Genomic DNA, 18225 nt, shown 5'->3' with positions numbered 1-18225 from the left:
GTACTCTGAAATCGACAGAAATCAGGGGATGAGGGGAGGGGTGGGGGGGGGGAGGGGGGGAGGGGAAGGCGGGGTTTTTGGTGACCCATTCGGACTCTTGGTCCAGGCATTACAACTGTACTAAGTTCCTTATCACTCGCAATGATGGTAGTCAGCCTCATATTTGCTTGAAAAAATGCACGACTACGAGATGCGCGCAAACTCGGGGGAATTACGCACTAAAGCGCTGTTCCTAAGCTGAGAGCAATCGGGGTGTGCTGCAGGAAGGTGGCTTCTCACAGCAGCTCTGATTATCCGTATGGTGATTCACTTGCAAACGCAGCCCAGCTTCCGCGCCATCAGGCCCCATATACCTGCCACTTCATCTCCAAGCGTGCCAGTGGTCCACCATCGCCGAGCTTGACCAAGATATCGAAAGTTGTCCACGGGGCATCATATGACTGTAATGCAACTTGCACTCGCTTTACAAAAGCTGTTTCACTCGGCGAACGACACATTTCGCTGAGAAAGAATGCTCCGGCTCCTCAGCACATTGCAGGCAACTGGATCTGGCCATCGCACGGCCTCTTTAGCCCCTCTTGTCTGCTCATCCGTATGCGAGGCGCGCCCCTTCTTTGTCGCGGGAAAACTGCACGCGTGGCAACAAGCACACTTCTCCTTGGCCAGTAGACTAACAACCGGAAGCCTTTCACGAGTGTCCGCTGTGCCTGCCATGCCTATCAGTGAGTTCCCGAGTTTCAAACATCTACGGGTTCTTCAGATATTCTATTCTTCTCGCGTCACAGTAGAGAGGCCCAGGCCCCAGGGCGTCAACTGCCACTGTTGCTGCACTCTTTTCACCCGCCGAGACGGATCATACGTCTTCGCTTCGGAGCAGCTCTTTCCGTCCGCGTCCGAGCAGCTCCGTTGATCCTGGAGCTGATAGGCGAAGTTCTGCATATCCTCCTTCACGTGTTGCCTCGCGTCCTCACGACTCCACGATTGCCCTTCACCTGCCTGAGCCTCGCTTCCCTGAGCGCCTTCCCGCTCTCGTTCAGCGACCAGCGTTGCATGCGGCTGAACTGGCCGCGAAGTCACGTGTCCCCATTCATGTCCCGACGCTCCTTCCTTCGGAGACACCTCACTATTTGTCTCACCGAAGCGAAGTTCGCTCGAGCCATGCGGGGAGGCGAGATGCACTTTGCCTGTTGTGGGCGAGAAAAGCCGCCACCTCAGCTCATCTGTGGGGTCACGAAAGTTCTCCAGAGCAGAAAAAAAGGCCTCCCCCGGAGTTTTGCCCGCCGAGGAACGGCGGCAGTGCTGGTCCGAACTGCCTCGCTGGCATTTAGGGTCGGATCCCTCTTCAGATGCGGCGGCGGAGCGTTTTTTCCGCGGGCATTTGGGCTCCATGCCATTTGTAGGCTGAAGGCTTCCCCTCCTTGAGAGCTGCGTCGCTCCTCATGAATGCAGAATCGGCAGGTGCAAATGGTGCGCCCGCCGACTGATATTTGGCGTTTCGGTCCTCGCTTTGCTTCGCATCCTTGTTTTCGGATTCCTCCCTCTTCCGCGGCGGTGCAGGCGCCTGCGGTCGACCGGCGTCGGGCTCGTTGTCGTCTTCATCCTTCGGCTTCCCTGCCGACGCACTCTGGCTCTTTCCTTCTTCCGCCTCTTCTTGCGCCTCCTGGCGCTTGTCTGCCTCGACACTCGCGGCAAACTCAGACTGATCGCGAGGCAAAATCAGCCACTGGAAGCCCCGCTTGAGCTGGACGATGAGGCGCTGCAAAAAGCTCGGCTGCTCCCCCTGCTGCATGCGGATGCGCAGCTTCTCGACCTTCTTGCGATACGATCCCGACGGATCGAGGATATCCGAAATCTCCTCTCCAGAGAGCGTCTCCTTCTCTAGGAGCTGCAATGCGACTTCGCGCAGCTGCTTGCGGTGCTTGCGGAGCAACTTCTCCGCCTTACGCTCAGCGGTCGTGACCAGCTGCTTAACCTAATGACACAAAACAGCGCATTCGAAGCGATGAAGCACGGTGAACTAGTTCAAGGCAGCCTTGAGGCCGTGGAGACGTGGCTGTCGGCCCACACCGCTGGCGGGAAGAAGGCAGCAGCCAATTAACAGAGTTGATGGCATGAAGTATCCAATCATCTTACACGATTTCGTTATAAGATAGTACATCAGACACGCGCCTACGGCTCCGATGCCTTCACATCCGAAAACCGAGGGCCGTAGCCCGCCGAACGAGGGATCGCCATCGCGCGCGGGAGAGAATGCCTCAGAATTGAATCGCTGCATCCCTCCCCGTGTCGTCCCCCCCGCGCGCGGTCCCTTGAGACGCATACCTCCTCCTCTACGACGCTGGCAGTTTCGCTGCTGATGAAGGCGCGCCGACTGCGGCCATGGACCTTGTAGCTGAGAGGCCCGAGCTTCTCACTCATGCCCCACTCCGTCACCATCACATACGCCATACGGGTCGCCGTTTCGATGTCGCTGCTCGCGCCGTTGCTCAGTGCGTCTCGCCCAAAAACCAGACGCTCCGCCACGCGACCGCCCATGCAGACACACAGTCGCGCCTCCAGCTGCGCCATCCCGTGGCCGTAGCGATCTTCTAGCGGAACCTGTCCAACGCCGATGAGACACGACAAGAATGCGACAACATGCACGCCGAGGCGTGCATGTCGTGTCAGTCGACAACACGCCTACCAGCCGAGAGCCGCCCTCGCCGCAAATACCTGCCCCTTTCCAGCGGCGTTCTTCCCCACTCCTCCCGTCCACCCACTTCTCCTGTCTCAGTTCTTGTCAGAGTCACCAGCCACGAGTCATAGATCGCAACCCCCTGCAGGCCCGCGGGCGGCCGAGAAACGCCTGGCACAAAGGCGAGACATCTCCCAGGACTAAACTTTTCCCTCTCCGCGAAAGCGGGAGACTGCCAACTCTCCCTACCTGCTCCACGAACCCCAGAGCGGAGCCCCTCGAGACGATGGTCGCCTTGTGAATCGGGTCCGCGTAGGGCTGGAGGTAGAAGGCGATGATGGCGTGACCGGCTTCGTGGTAGGCTGTCAACTGCCTCTGATACGGCGACATCACGCGCGTCTTCCGCGCAGGCCCCATCGTCACTTTGTCTCTCGCCTCCTGCAGCTCTTGCAGAGTGACGATCTCCTTGTCTGGAAATAGGCCAGAAACAGAGAGAGGAATCGCCGTCCGTAAAACCGCATCCGCGCGAGACTACTCGCCTCTTTCGCGGCCTCATGTGGAACGCCATGGTGCCGGGAGAAAAGGGCACCACAGCAAAGGAGACTACAGACAAGAAGGCTCCGCGACATGCCAAGAGGCACATACCCCAGAAGAGGCGAGAAGCACAGACGGACAAAGCACCGCGGCCGAAATGAGTGAAGCCAAATGAAGACTTGTGAGACTTAATCGCACCGCGGACGCGCGACCCGTACATGCTTAAAACTCCGCATGCGCATGTATGGCTCCATGCACACACGCAACACAACCGAGCCCGTCGACGAGCAGCCGGGGGCTGACACATGTCGTATGCACAACGCACTGCACGGCTTACTTGCTCGCGCGGCAAGGAGAGCAGCCTCGTTGACGAGGTTTTCCAGTTCAGCTCCTGAGAATCCAGGCGTGATTTTTGCCATGTGTTTGGCCAGGTCTTTGTGAACCTGCGTGAGAATGGGTTGCTTCTTTTCTGGTACTTCGTACCACTGCCCAGACTCCTTCGCAGGGCCTGCCGTCCGTTCTGAATGAAACACCCGCTCTCTTTCTCTTCTGAGTGCAGCCTGGTCGCGGCTGGTTTGCGGCGGCGGTGCGCGGTTTTTGTTTCCTTGCTGCGGCTCGTCGGCGCCCGGTTTCTCCAGCTCGTTCCGCTGGTCGACGGGCGGGCGCGGACGCGGCAAAGACGAGGTGGCGGCAGTCGTTTCCACCTCTCCCGTTCCGTCTTTCTGCTTCGAGTCGCCCTGATTCAAGCCCCCCGAGGAGCTCTTGAGCGCCTGGCCGTCCAGCGTCTCCTCGGGAGGCACCACAGGCACCCGCTGAAGGTACTTCTGCAAAATCAGCTCGCGCGCCGCAACGTCCGGCAGGGATACATATACGACGCGGTCGAAGCGCCCTGCGAAAACGCATGCACCAGAAAGACGCAGACGCCGGGATGGGCTTCAGGCTCCCCGATGGGAAGCAGAGGAGAAAACCTCACTGAACGCGCATGCGGCCTAAACTGTGGCGCATAGTGGTCGTGAATCGCCCTCATTCCAGCCCCGTATTGGCGAGACGCATCGAAAAGAAGACACCCAGCAACGGCAGAACGCAGCACCGGAGCATCTACAAGAAGTGCGTTGCAAATACTCAGCACGCATCAGAAGACATAACTTCTCGGACAAGGCACTCCCTACGCATACATATATACACATATATATACTACATACATACCTGCGTGCGTATATTCACTCATTCAGACATTCATGTTATTACATACATACGCATATACACTACACACATGCATACGCTTATATATATATATATATATATATATATATATATATATATATATATATATGGGTGCGACCAGGTTCCATGGCGCATTCAAGCGACCACGGGGTGACACGCGAAGCTGCGGAGAGTTTGGGCTCCCTCGCGTACCTGGCCTGAGGAGAGCGGGGTCGAGCGTGTCGACGCGGTTCGTGGCCGCGAGGACGATGATGCGGTTCGTCTGGTTGAAGCCGTCCATTTCCACCAGCAGCTGATTCAGCGTCTGGTCGTGCTCGCGGTTGCCGGCACCGGGGCCTGCAGAGGCCTGCCGGCGCCCGCCAACGGCGTCAAGCTCGTCGAGGAAAATAATGCACGGCGAGTGACTCCGCGCGTACGAGAAGAGGCCGCGGACGCGCCGCGCGCCCTGTCCCACGTAGATCTCCACAAACTCCGAACCCGACGCGTAGAAGTACGGCACGCCAGCCTCTGCCGCAGCGAGCACGACAGCGCAGAGTCCACACGAAACTTAATCGCGGAAAAAACGCCTGCGTGCGATGAAAACGCGTGTTGGCCTCCCCAGACTGCGCTCGCTGGACTGAGGCACTTGAATGACAACAGTGCGATACGGCGCGTGCAACGCACTACAGAGGGTGGGGGGCCGCGGGTGCGTAGCGGCAGCAAGTCGAGCACACGCGTTCACCTTACAAAACACTCGCGCTGGCCTCCGCCTCCTCTTCCTGTTCTCTCGGGGAGGACGTCCGCGTCTCCAACTGATGCAAACAGCCGCGTCGCTGCAGTGATGCCGCGAACGGCCGACACCCCGAAGGTTCAAACCGTGGATTCACTCCGTGCTGCGTTGAATGCTTTTTCCGCTTGATCTGGGGCCTCATCCATCCAGCAGAGGGCCCTCAACCCAGTCGTCTCCCTCCTCTGCTCACCAGTGGCGACAGCTCTAGCCAGGGCAGTTTTTCCGGTGCCCGGCGGCCCCACGAGCAGCACGCCCTTCGGCAGGCGCGCGCCGAGACGCTCAAACTTGGATGGATCGCGCAGGAACTGCACGACTTCCTGAAGCTCGGTCTTCGCCTCCGTTAACCCTGCGTCGCGAGACACATAAAGGCGCAATCACGGGTGACCATCATGGCGAATCTCTCAAACCACGCAACACTTTGCATCTTCGCGCAGACAAGCTGACTTCCTCTCCCGAATTCCACGCCGCAGTAGTGCACACATGCACATGTGCGACCAAACATATGTACATGTTTAGACGCTCGCACACATGCATCCATGCGTATGTTCACTGCCACGCGCGATTAAGCCTTTCCACGATACCCAGCCTACGAATATGACGTAAGCCCCGAGCATCGTCGTTCTGAACTCCTCTCGAGGCAGCCCCTTCGCCTGCCTGTTTCCTCCTTCTGCGATACAAGATGAACCACACTGCACAAACAGTGGACGCGCCACTCCGGCAGGGGACCTCCCCTGGAAGAAGGCTGCTATCCTCGAGGAACCGACTCACATGCAGGTGCGGAATGGGTTCCGATCAAAAAGCAGCCAACACGAATCGAACTCCCCTGATCCACGCAGCCGGGGTGAAGGCATGCCTTACATGCCTCGCACTCACCTGCCAAGTCGTTGAAGCTGAGCGGCGGGAAAGTGGGCGGCCTCGGAACGATGGCGGCGTCCGATGCCGCATTGGGCGCGCCCGCAGAGGTGTCGGTCGCTGCGCGTGGACAGCACATGGAAACAGACACAAAAGCCATCTGTTTCTAGGCGCCCTAGAACTCGATCGTCCCCGTGGAGGAGGCTGTTCGCGAGTCCTTCCTGGAAAGGATTAGGGTTCGATACTGTGCCCAGCGGACCTCGTCCAGCCATGAAGCCACGCAAACGAGCACCTCATTCGATGTGGGACATCCTACACACCCGCGCATCCTGACATCGCGCGGCATTCCACATGAAACCTCAATCCCTTTGAGAGTCTTCCTGCGCAGATGCGGCTCCATGGAGGCCGAAATCGCAGCCGGAAACCCCTCCACGCCCCCGGAAAAGAACTCAGAGAGCTCGAGGGCAACACGGAACTCTGGAGATGCCATCCAAGCAAGGTTCTGAAGCCGTTCATGCGGGCTGGGGCAGAGCAAGGGCTGCACTCACTGTTGTTTCGCATGTGGCTGCCGAAGCTGCCGTCTGGCGGTCGGGCGCCGTCGTCCTCCGCCCCACCGTCGAAGTCGGTGGCATCCAGGTCCGTGCTGTCGCCTTCGTGGAACGAGTGCAGGAGCCGGAACGTGAGGAAGGAGACGAACATAGGCCAGACAGCCAAGCCGATGCAGACGCCGATCAAAATCAGCACGACTGCCCGCAATTTGCCTCGTTTTCTCCCCGCCCCAACGCAGTCGTGCGGCAGACTGCCGGATTGCTGCCCGGGGAGGGCGGAGCCGGACGCCCAGCTCTGGTGAGGCTGACGTGGATCTGAAGGGCTGGAGACTGACGACTGACTCGGGTAGCCTGACGCAGACTGGTGGCGATGCTGAGGCTCGCGCGGAGAAGAGGAGGAGGAGTCCGACCTCGGGAGCGCGCCCGCCGCGTCGGGCGCGGGGCCTGAGGGCGGCGGCGAAGCCCGGTTGGAGTGAGCCGGCATGCTGGGGGTGATGAAGGGCGGAGGAATGGAGGGCGGAGCGAGAGCGACTAGCGTGGAGAGACTAGTTCTCACGCGGTAGGGCGCGTTCGTCTCGGATTCACGCGCGTACGTGTAGGAAGACCCTGCGCGGATTGGTTTGAAGGCGTCGTCTGAGTTTTGCGAGCCCAGCAATCTGCCTAGCGGGGCCCTGTGGACGGCGCTGACGCTTGCGTCTGCCGCACAGTCCGATTCGGGCGAAGAACTCTGCGCCGAGGCGACGCCAGTCTGCGGCGGAGTCGCTACAGCGAGGTAGGCGTCGTCCTCTCCGGACGGCGCGGAATCACCAGCGAAAAAAAAAGGGGGGAATCCGTACCAGGCGGGGCGTGGTGGCTGGGGCTTGCAGAGCGAGGTTGGCAGCCAGTGGCACTTGCTTCGGCCGGGTGCTCTGAAACGTGTCGGGACGAGGCTCGCGCAGCACGTCTGGAGGCGCGAGAGTGTGGAGGACTCCCGCCGCTGCGAGCAGTCATGTGGGCAAACGCCGGAGTTCACCGCGCTGGCGGTGGCTGCTCCAAAAGAGACGCTGAGACAAACAGAAGAGAACAGTGACGACGAGAGGGACGAGCACGCCGGCCGCTCCACACAAAGGAGACTTTGAGGAGGGGGTTGCTCGCCCTCAGGACCGGCGGAGCGCGGGGTGCATGAGTGTGAGTCAGTCACCGCGAAACACACGCGGAAGTCTGGCTAGCGGAAAGAAATCCGCTCACCGTTCCTATTCTAGGCTGTTTCTGGCCCAGACGCCAGTGCGTAAGACAGCACGTGACCTGCCGGCGACCGCGATCGACGCACGGGAGGCCCTCGGCGGCAGTGTCTACTGGAGCGCGAAGACACGTTTGTGAACCACAACAGAACTGGGGAACGAAACGTACTTAATACTGGCACAGGCGCAGACTGCAATACCTCTGTGCTTTGGCACGCCGCAAGACTCCCGTCGTCGCCTGGAAACCTCGAAACATCACGGCGTTGGATGTATGAGACACGGAGACAGACGGCGCACACCCTCAGCTGCCAGGCGGGTTGGGTCGGCTGGGTGAATTCACTTTTCGCTGATTCCGATCAGTGAACAGACTTGGAAGCTGGACTGTATGTCCCGTTGTCAGCCCGTGGCAGAGGAGCTTTCTTCCCGAGGCAACGCTGGCCTTTCGTATCCAGTGCCGTCGCCAGCGTCCCTCCTCCGAGCGCACTACCCAACCCCCGCAAAGGGCGCCGCGCGCTGCCGTGTCTGCTTTGCCTCGCAACCTCGACTTGTCTCCTGCTAATTGCCTGCGGACTCACGGGATACTTCCAAATCGTGGGCCTCTGAGTGTGCTCTGGAGCTGCAAAACTCGCCTGGACGCCATGTGGCGGGCATTTTCTGCAAAATTTCGCCACAGGACGCCACGCGTCTACTTTGCGGGGATTGCGGGCGGACGACCGCGAGCAACTGTCGTTCCTGCTGCGGTGTGCAACACTGCGTGACAGATCGCGACGAGCTTTTTTTCAAAGCACGTCGACGGGGGGTGCGCAAGGCATGGTAAAAAAAACTCAGTTCCGACCAAGCGACGGGCCTCCAGCTGGCAGGAGGCTCTCTCACCTACACGCTGCCCGCCCCCCTTAGGGGAATTTGCAGACACCGCCGGCAGCTATCGATGCAGGTTCGCTCGCCAGTTCGGAGCACAAATCCGCGTTCTGGTTCGACTGAGTAGACACCGCCAGAGTGCCATTGGGGGAACGCCGGCGACTCAGAGGCGTGTAGAAACGAAGTTCCTTTTCATGACCATCATGTTAAGTGCATTAAGTATAGTGGTATCCAGCGTATATTTGAAAAACCAACATTTGTATACAAGCTGTACGAATATCATGACATTCACTTTGGTAGTCGCCCAACAAGAGTCCGATCCGTGTATTCCGTACAGACTACCACCAAGAAGGCGACTACCAAAGTGAATGTCATGATATTCGTACAGCTTGTATACAAATGTTGGTTTTTCAAATATCAACTATGCTTTGCTAATGCACTTAACATGAAGGAAGCCTGTGGACGTCGCCACTCGAGGCTCTCGACATGCGGTACTGAGCTTCGCCCTTCAAAACGACCTGTTCTTTAGGAGAAGCGACGGCTCCATGAAGCCATTCGCAAGCAGCAGCTCGACTTCTCTGTCGACAGCTAGGACGGAAATTCGAGTTACGTCCCAGCACACAGGTCGTTTCTGTTAACCGCGAGGCCTCATGTTGCTGACTGAGCCATCCACTCAAAGTTACCTCTGTCCAGCGCACACAGTCACTTCAGGGATGTCAAGGTGCTCAGGGTCTCACCGTCGGACCACCTGTACTCCAGCATTCAGTATAACTATACTTCAAAGCTTTTACACAGGCGACGTACACATGGAAGTTGACAGCTCGCACAACATGCAATCGTGCCAATTTGTGTGCGAACTGAAGATCAATGATTCGCTAACTGTCAGGCAGAAAGTACACGAATTGAGCCAAGTAGAAAGTGCATCGGAAACAGCCGTTCTGTGCGGGCAGTGCCAAACACTACGGGCCAAACATCCACATGCATCTCCGGCAAGACGCTGCGTTTGCGAGCAGTTCCTTCAAATAAACAGTTTTCTACCTTTGCAGCCCTCCAGTGCTTAGCTCGGTCAGCCGGCTAACCGCCCTGACAACGCTAGTTGGTAAGGCGCTGCGACCCCCCCATTTTTGTGTCGTTTTTATATCTTAGGTGCTGAATCGTGATCCTCGGAGTCGACAACGACTGCGCCCAGCCCGCCGCCGCGGTGTTTCGTGCTGCGATCGTGGGCTCTCCCACGAACCACGTCGCTAGCTGGAACAGAAGGCTCCGTGTTTCCTCCCTCTCCTTCTGCGGCCTCTGTTCTGCTCGGGGGCGACCGCCTCGCTACTCTCGCTCGCCGCATCGTGGCAGGTCTCACGTTCCCCGCGGGCGGGCTAGGCCCGATTGCAGCCTCGGCGCTGCGAGACCCCCCGCCGGCACGTTTGCGGACCGACTCTGCGACAGCGCGGAGGCCTTCACAAACGAGGGCGCCCGGTGCTGCAGACTGCCGCGCGGCACGGCGCCAAGGGGTGCGGCGGCCGGGCGCGTGTCGGCTGCTAAACGCTCGCGAAGGAACGCACTTCGCGAGGGCTTCCCCGCCTTCGCCTCTGCTTCCTCCGCCAGCTCTTCTTGCCGCTCCAGCTCCTGCATCACCGCGCGGAGGCCCTTCGCCCGCACGGCCTCAGACACCCGCTCGCTCTTGGACGCCGCCCCCAGCGGCCGCGCCCTCCGCACTGCAGCTGTGTGGTAGACCACGCGGCCTCGCCGCGCGGCGCCTCCGCCGCCCGTCGCGCCCGCTGTGCTTTTTCTGTCGCGGGTCATCGCTGAGGCGGCAGAGTCCCGCGCGAGAGGCCGCACCGACCGGACGCTCGCGCGCGCGCTTCGTCCACAGGCGGTCGGGCTGCCGTCGCCGTCGGAGGAGTCGTTCCGCTCGAATTCCAAGGTGCCCAGTGCCAACGCCCCGCCAGCGTCCTCGTCGACGGCAGCCGCCATGCCGCCTCCCTGGAAACTCCAGCTTGGCCGCCGAGAGGTGACGCGCGTGCGCCCGCGGGCCGCCAGCGACGCGAGGCGGCGCGAAGAGGCTGAGAAGCTTGTCGGCGTCTGCCACGATGCACACGCCCCGCCGGCGTCGGCCTTTTCCCGCCGCTCACATAGGTCGCAACACGGCAAAGCCTCGTCTCTGCCCCCCTCAGAGGACGCCGAACACCGGGCGCGCTTTCCAACGTGCGAAGGAAAACTGGCGTCACCTCTCTCGGCGATGCCCTTTTCATGCGAATCCATGTCTGTATCTGCTCTCGGCGTCTCTAGGTCTCCTGTGTGCGAGCTCTCGTTTTTCTCTCTTTTCGCGTGCGGCTGGTCAGAACTGGTTGCACGCTCCCCTGCGGCTCTGCTGCGCTTCCTGCTGCCCTGCTGACCATCAGCATTCGCTGCGCCGCTACTCGGGAGACGCCGCCACGCGGCGCCAGCATGCAGCGAGAGAGTCTCGCCGAAGAACTTGAGAATGCATGCGCGGCGACACACCGCTTCCTCGCAGTAGGCGCGCACTGCTTTCAGAGAAGCAATTTCTTTCCGGTAGCGTCTCTCGAGGCTCTCCAGGCGGGCCTTCGCGTCTTCCTGCGCGCTCCCGGATCCACCCGCTGCCGCTGGGGCGTCCGCCTGACCTCCACCTTCGTGCCGCTTCGCTCGCGCCCCGCCGTCCTCCCGCTTGCCGCCCTTCGAGTAGAGCTTCACTTGCGAGAAAGTGTAGTCCATGATGTAGCGCAGACTGTCGTAGTTCCGGCGCGAGTAGTACAGCAGCGCGTGAGCCGGCAAGCCGTCGCGTCCGCAGCGCCCCGACTCCTGGTAGTACCCTGCGGACGAAAGCGAGCAGACAACGCCGAAACGCGTTCAGAGAAGCCAGAAAAGGCCAAGATGACAAAAATGATGGAACTGCAGAACGGCCACCGAGAGCGCGCCAAATGCAGAGAAGGGAGAAAACCGCAGCTCGACGTGCGGAGACTCTTGGCGTGTCCAAGAGGACGCGTCCCCGCGCAGTCGTGCCCATTCCGCGCTCACCTTCCATGGTCTTCGGGAGCGAGTGGTGAATCACAAACCGCACGTTGGGGTTGTCGACTCCCAGGCCGAAGGCCACGGTTGCGACGAGAACCAGAGTCTCGCCCTTCATCCACGACCGCTGCAAGTCGCAGCGGACCGAGTCTGAGAGCCCGGCGTGGTAGGCGCGCGCAGAAATCCCTTTGCAACGCAACGCCACGGCTACCTGAAGCAACAAACAGACACACAGGCTCGACAACCCTCCTTTGCAATGCACTGCCGTCTCGCCTCGTCCGCCGCCCGGTGAAAACCCGTAGCCCGCGGGCGACCAGAGTCGGCGAAGAGAGCCAGAATGACGACACACGCTGGTGACGCGTGCTGATGCTGGTATTCGAGCGAGACAGAGGGCGGCCTCAGGCAGTGATGTGCACTCTCGTGCTCGACAGTCAGCCGCAGGGCTGAGCATACTGAAGGCGAATGATGAAAAAATGAATGTACGCAGTCGAAACGATTCACAGCACTCGTCCGAGACGCGTCGACACCCTTCGCACCCTGCGGGAAAGAGGACGCGGCTCGGTGGCCTGTAGGGGACTGAGCCTGAGCATGTGCAGCCTCCCGTTCACGCAAAACCGAGTTCCGGCTTCCAGGATTGAAAGCGCAGATTCGCCACCTGTAGGTGGCGAATCTGCGGAGGGACCAGGCATAAAGCCAACTGCGGACGGAGACAGGCGGTTCGCTACGGTGCGCGGAAGCTTCAAACGTTTTTTATCTGCGCGTGCGGCCTCATATTCGACCTTCTGCGCGCCTGGAAAAGGAAGCGCTCTATGGGAAGGCTATCGGCCGGCGGCCGCCGGAGGAGCTCTGCGTGGAGTAGGGAACTCGGGGGTGTGAAGCCTCACACACCCCCGAGTTCCCTACTCTACTAAACCCTAAACTAAGAATACAGGGAAAACCCGAAATTCAAATGTTTGATTGGCATTGTGCCGCTAATATACAGACATCCCAGGTATATGTATCCACCGCAGGATGAGTGTGATGCCTCGCTCTAGTATATAGACCACATGCCTTCCCGTCGCAGACTGAGCCTCGGTCTCTCTGCGGTCTGAGAACGTCGAGACGTACGTCGTCGCACGTGGATTTTTTGAAGCAGTAGATTATTCCACACTCGCCTTTGTGCCTCGTGGCGACCTCCGAGGCCATGTCCGCCAGCGCCCATTCCTCTTCGTCTTCCGCCGCGCCTCCAGGGTCTTCTTGTCCCTTCCCCTGCCAGGCCTCCTCGCCGGGGTTCGAGTCCAGGTGACTTTTCAGGCGCACTTCGTAGAAGATATTCTTCCTAAAGAGCCACCGAAATGCCTCACAACGAGGGAACGTGGTTCCATGTAGAAAGGGCGCCTCTGCTCCGCTCGCAGCCTGACACCGGATGAGAGAAAATCAATCTCTAGCGCCTCCGGCAGGCACGCCAACGGCCAGCTCGGGAAGCGCGAAAACCAGTGCGGGCTGTGTGAGACGCCTTCAACGCAAAAGACGGAATCCGCTGAGCCTAGGTTTCCTTGCGTGACAGTCACCCACAACCCAAGCAGAAGCCTGGAGATATGAATGGAGTTTTATTTAAAAATGCTTTACCCGGGTACGGAATGCCGCAGCTCGTTGAGCCACGCGGATGTGCCGTGACCAGCATCGTCCCGACAGATGCCGAGATGAATTGAGAAATGCGCAGCAGATAGTCAGCGCGAGGGCAAACGTAAAACGGGCAGTGAGAGGAGTCGATCGCCTCTCCCCCAGGCCGACGGCAACAGAGACAAAACGCGTCCTCGTTCGTCTTCGTGGCACCGGAGAACGCACCTGTCAAAGGAAAGCCCGACTCTGACGGGATTTCGCAGCTCCAAACTGCTCTGAATGTCGGCGCAGACGGCAGGCGTCGCGGTCGCTGTGCAGGCGAGAAGGGGCGTATGCGGCAAGATTGTGCGAAGGACGGAGAGGTTCCTAGAAAAAAAAGATGACAAAACAGCAGACCAATGCGGCTGAGAAAGCTGCAGCCCCTAGCGCAGCACAGGGATGGGCATGCAGCGAGTGGAGAGAAGAAACGAACTCCCCTATGCGATGAAGGAGCCGCAGGAGAGGCGCAACAGACAGAACGCGACAGAAAGATTAACAGATGAATTGAGCGCACCCGCCACGCGCACGACAAGAATTTCGTGAAACTGACGGGAGCGAAGGAGAGCTTATCACAAGAAACCCGAGTATCCAGGGGAAGGGAACGGGGAGAAAGCGGCAAGAACCCCGATGCCGAAGAGATCATCAGCAAACACGTAGACCCCTTCGAAGCCTCGACGGGTGGCGACGAGCAGCCTAAGGAACGCGACGCAGGTGGCGCTGTGGGCTGCGACAGTTCCTCCGTCTTTCTTCCGCGTTCCTCCTGTTTCCTGCACTTGCGCTTTGCGCGACTCCGAGACTCCAGCCACTGCCAACTTGCCTGTAGCTCTTGCGAAAATCGTGACCCCACGTAGAGATGCAGTGCGCCTCGTCGACCGCGACAAGCGCCACGCCGGCGTCCGCAGTTCCCGCGGCCGCGGTCGCGCCTCCGCCGAGGCTCCTGGTGGGCTCCTGCGGCGTCAGCCGGCCTCTGGCGCGCGCCTCCAATCGGCGGAGGACGCCTTGGAAAGCGGGGCTGGCGACTTGCTCAGGCGTCACGAAGAGGAACTTGTACTTGCCGAGAAGAGAAGCAGAGGCCGACGCGAGAAGCGCGGCGCCAGGCAGCGAAGGAGGCGCATGCTCTGAGGGCAGCGCGTCGCCGGCATAGGAGGGGAAGACGTGCCGCGGGAGTTCCTCGAGAATCGTCGCCCGCAGGCGTGCGGAGAGAAGAGAGTTAAATGCCAACGCAGGCAGACCGCGCTCGCGGAGCCGCCGAACCTGAAGAAGCGATAAAGGCAAACGCGACGGCGACGCCAGCAGAACGCCTTCAACTCATCTGCTTTTCGCGTGAGAAGCGACACACGCCGCGCTTCTCAGGCACGCACTCCAACGCGACCCGAAAGGGTGTCGCCGTCGGTAGCCGGCAACGCAGAGAGCTCTGCGTGTGGCTCAGCCTGTCTCTTCCCTCGCCGAAACGCGACCAGCGGCGCTCTCTGCATGCGCCGCCCGCGAATCACAGAAGACGCGAGTTCTGCGTAGAGACTAGAGTCAAAAAGACACGCATTTACTTCCCAAACAAACATCCAGAGACGTTCCCTGTATCGGCGACCCCGCGACGCGCAGCTCACAGCGCCCGCGAGCCCCCCCAGGCTGAGTCGCGTCTGCCTCCTTCGCGAGCCTTTGCTCTATGCTTGTAGTATCGCAGATTCCTCAGACACAGCGGCGGCTGCTGCTCAATCAGATCATATTATTGTGTGCGCTGGAAAGTTCAAGACTACGGCTGCCATAGCGAAAAAAGACACAAGTCAAATCGGGTGGGGCCACAGCAAAGTGCATATCCGTGGTAGACCAGCGGAGTGCAAAACTAGGAAGCACCTCGACAGAGATATAGATATATACATATAAATGTATACATATATATACGTCGTTTGCGCCGATACGCGTGGATGCTTTCTGCACACGAGAAGTCTCGCACGTCCGTCCGCGGAGTCGTGGAGCGCGGCGCTTCCGCGACAGACTCTCGTTTCTCTTTCAGAACCGTCCGATTACAGTCGGATTTTCAAGGCGGCTCACTTGGTCGTCCATCAGCGCCAGAAGCGGCGAGACGACGATCACGAGCCCAGGGAGCAGCAACCCGGGGAGAAGATACGTCAAAGTTTTTCCGCCTCCTGAACGCAGCACAAAATGAAGTGGGCGGCCTCAACAGAGTGAACTACGGCGCGAAATTGCAAGAGGACTGCACACTTGACAAACGCGCTTTGGCGTCCGGCGGCTCCGCGCACGAGCCTCACGTATGTATCGGTGGGCTTGCTCCCGACACTTGCCCTCAGGCATACTCGTATATCCGTGCATAAATATATGTATGCTGTATGCACGCATATAGGTATGTAGGTGTGTATGTACACATATATATGTACTCGGAAGCGGAGAAAAACGGCGTTTTAGTGGAAGGACAGTGGCGGCGTCTGTAGAGCCAGCCTGACCGGCTACTGACACAGACGTATACTTGGAGGCTTGGGGGCCTCTGCGCCGCACCTGTGGGCATGACAACGAGCGCGTCGTTTCCTTCCAAAACGGCTCGCACTGCCTGTTCCTGGCCTGCGCGAAAGGCCGTGTATCCAAATTTGTTTTTCAGTGCCTTCAAGACGTGATCCTCGGGACTCTCTCCGTGCGATGCCTCCGCCGCCACAGGGCCCTTGGCTAGCCGCTCTCGCCCCGGGGGCGCGTCTCCCTCCTTCGCCGAAGCTCCATTTTGCTTCGAGTCCGTGGCGCTGCCGAGGTGTCTGAAAAAGGCGGACGGCGTAGTGCGGCGCTCTGAAGCCCCTTCCGCCTTCAAACGCGGCTGTGCATCCTGTGGCAGACTCTCCGTTCCCGCAGACAGGCCATCAGATGCCCTCGGGTTCGCTCTCGACTTCTCCGCTGGCGTCCCGCCCAGCCCCATTCTTTCACGTTTCTCAGGCTGCCCAGGGGCGCCCTCGTCGCTACGCCGATGTGTGTGCACATGCCGCGTCAGCGCAGGGGCTTCAGGCGCGACGTGAATCGAAGCGGAAAGTCGGCGGGTGGAAACGCCTGCAGACGCAGCCGCGCACGCCGCTGCGCTTCGTTGAGAGGAAGCAGGAACCGATGACGGGGCGGGCGACTCCGCCAGCTGACACCAAGGCCTCTTCTCCCTTGGGACTCCTGCTCCTTCTGAGTTCGCTCGCCTGTTGAGAGGAGGCGCGGCGCGAGGCGGCCGCGCAGCAGGTGCAGATGAAGAAGAAGATGGCGCAGCGACAGAGGAGGCTGCCGGGGGTCGAGAGGGATGGGACAGCGGTGCAGTGGAGGCAGGGCGCAGGGAGGACGAGGCAGGCGACGACCGAGAAGACGTGAGGGCGGAGGAAAGAGAAGATGCAGCTGAAGATGAAACAGAATATGCAGGGGGGAGAGGCGGAGGAGCGGCGCCAGACGAAGAAGCAGAGGACGCGTCCTCGCTGCTGCTCATAGGCCCGCTGGTCGCCTCCATTTCTGTCAAACAGAGATGCAGAGACCGGAGCGGCGCGGCGCCGCGCGAGGGATACCGATTGTCGCGCTGCGCGTGGAGATGTGAGAGTTTTCCACTCTCTTCAGTCACCCCGACGCGCCTGACGCCTGCACAGCTGAAGCGCCTCTCCTGAGGTGCGATATGCTGGGATGAAGCGCTGCATCAGTCCACGGAAGCCAGGTAGAGTCCTCACGTCCGCAGCCCTGGGTGGCGGTCGCTTTCTGCGCGGGAAGGGCCTGCGCGGCTTGTGCGTGGAGAATAAAAGCCGGGGAAACGCGAAGCTGCCTCGCGAGCTTCTGAATGGAGTGAAGGCCGCAAAGCCGCGAATCAGGCGAGGCGCAGAGGTGTGAGGGCTGAATACAGAGCGACAGGAGCTAGAAAACTTCATACAGGTCACAGCATGCGCTTCTCTGTCTTGAGCCGCGGGAGACACGAGCTGCGCGGCAGCGAAGAAAAGCTGAGGCTACACCAGAAGAAAGCCGCCAGATACAGGAGGAAATGGGGGAGCGAAGACAACAAATAGAGGACACATGAAGATATTTTCTCGCAAATTCCATTGGGAACAAGGAAAACTCTTGACGGTGTTCGCTTGTCTCGCGAAAAGACGGCGCAGCGCAGACGTGCTGGACGCCTGTTGCTGCTGTTTGCGAAAATGAACAGCCTTCACGCAAATCGAGGAAAATCGCCACTACGAGTCGCGACAAACAATTCTTCAGCGAGACAATGACCACCATCTCGCTGCTCGTCAAAAAGGCAAGGTAGTACGTCCGCGGCCGCCTTTGCGTGTCTCTGCAGAAAAGACAGTCTCTCACAAGCGCGCCGGTGGTAGGTTAACTTCTTCACCCTGTCCACGAGACTCCGCAGTCCTTCCTATTTCCACTGGATTAAGTGCTTGTGTATCGCCTCGCTGGTGACGGCCTTTCTCCAATTCGTGAGTCGCCTTTCCGTACTTTTGCGTGTCAGAAGTGATCAGTGTGCTGCAGAACCCGCCCAGCTCGCCGGCGGGGAGGCGCGCGGCGGCACAAGCGCGTTCACATTCCCTTTTTTTCCGTGTTGTAAGGAACAGACGCAGTCTGCAGACTGGCTGGAGACAGTTCCAGGCACCAAACAAGCGCTGTGTCTTCAGGTTCGCTCACCGGGGGCTCCTTACCGACAGTCAGTCTGAGGATATTGAGGAAACAAGGGACGACTCCTAGTTGCCTGTCTTGTCTGGCTGTTGTCAAATATCGCCTTGGAGGGCCCTGTCTCTTAGCGAAATATTTCTCCTCACGCACCGACAGGTATCTGGTTACAGAGGGGATTTCTGCGTCCACAACGGTTCCGTGGAGGCGAATGCGCCGCTGCGGCACCCTGCTCACGTGCGTGAGGCTTTTGACACACGAACCTGC

At 59.6% G+C, this 18225-nt stretch overlaps 1 protein-coding gene across 1 annotated transcript; it reads right to left on the bottom strand.

Moving 5' to 3' along the window:
• Positions 1-1342: 1342 nt before the first annotated feature.
• On the bottom strand, positions 1343-16819 carry BESB_002860 (uncharacterized protein; the record flags this gene model as incomplete). Its single annotated transcript, XM_029359041.1, has 16 exons — positions 1343-1972; positions 2323-2598; positions 2924-3144; positions 3546-4097; positions 4625-4939; positions 5392-5547; positions 6075-6173; positions 6602-7644; positions 10034-11504; positions 11710-11911; positions 12808-13018; positions 13528-13668; positions 14159-14278; positions 14444-14595; positions 15391-15485; positions 15853-16819. The coding sequence occupies 16 exons, from the start codon at positions 16817-16819 to the stop codon at positions 1343-1345; spliced, it is 6651 nt and encodes a 2216-aa protein (XP_029221954.1).
• Positions 16820-18225: the final 1406 nt, after the last annotated feature.

The sequence above is a fragment of the Besnoitia besnoiti genome, chromosome I (genome assembly GCF_002563875.1).
Source record: "Besnoitia besnoiti strain Bb-Ger1 chromosome I, whole genome shotgun sequence".
Taxonomy (NCBI): domain Eukaryota; phylum Apicomplexa; class Conoidasida; order Eucoccidiorida; family Sarcocystidae; genus Besnoitia; species Besnoitia besnoiti.
Note: the sequence above shows the minus strand (reverse complement) of the source record. Positions and strands in the feature narration are given on the sequence as shown.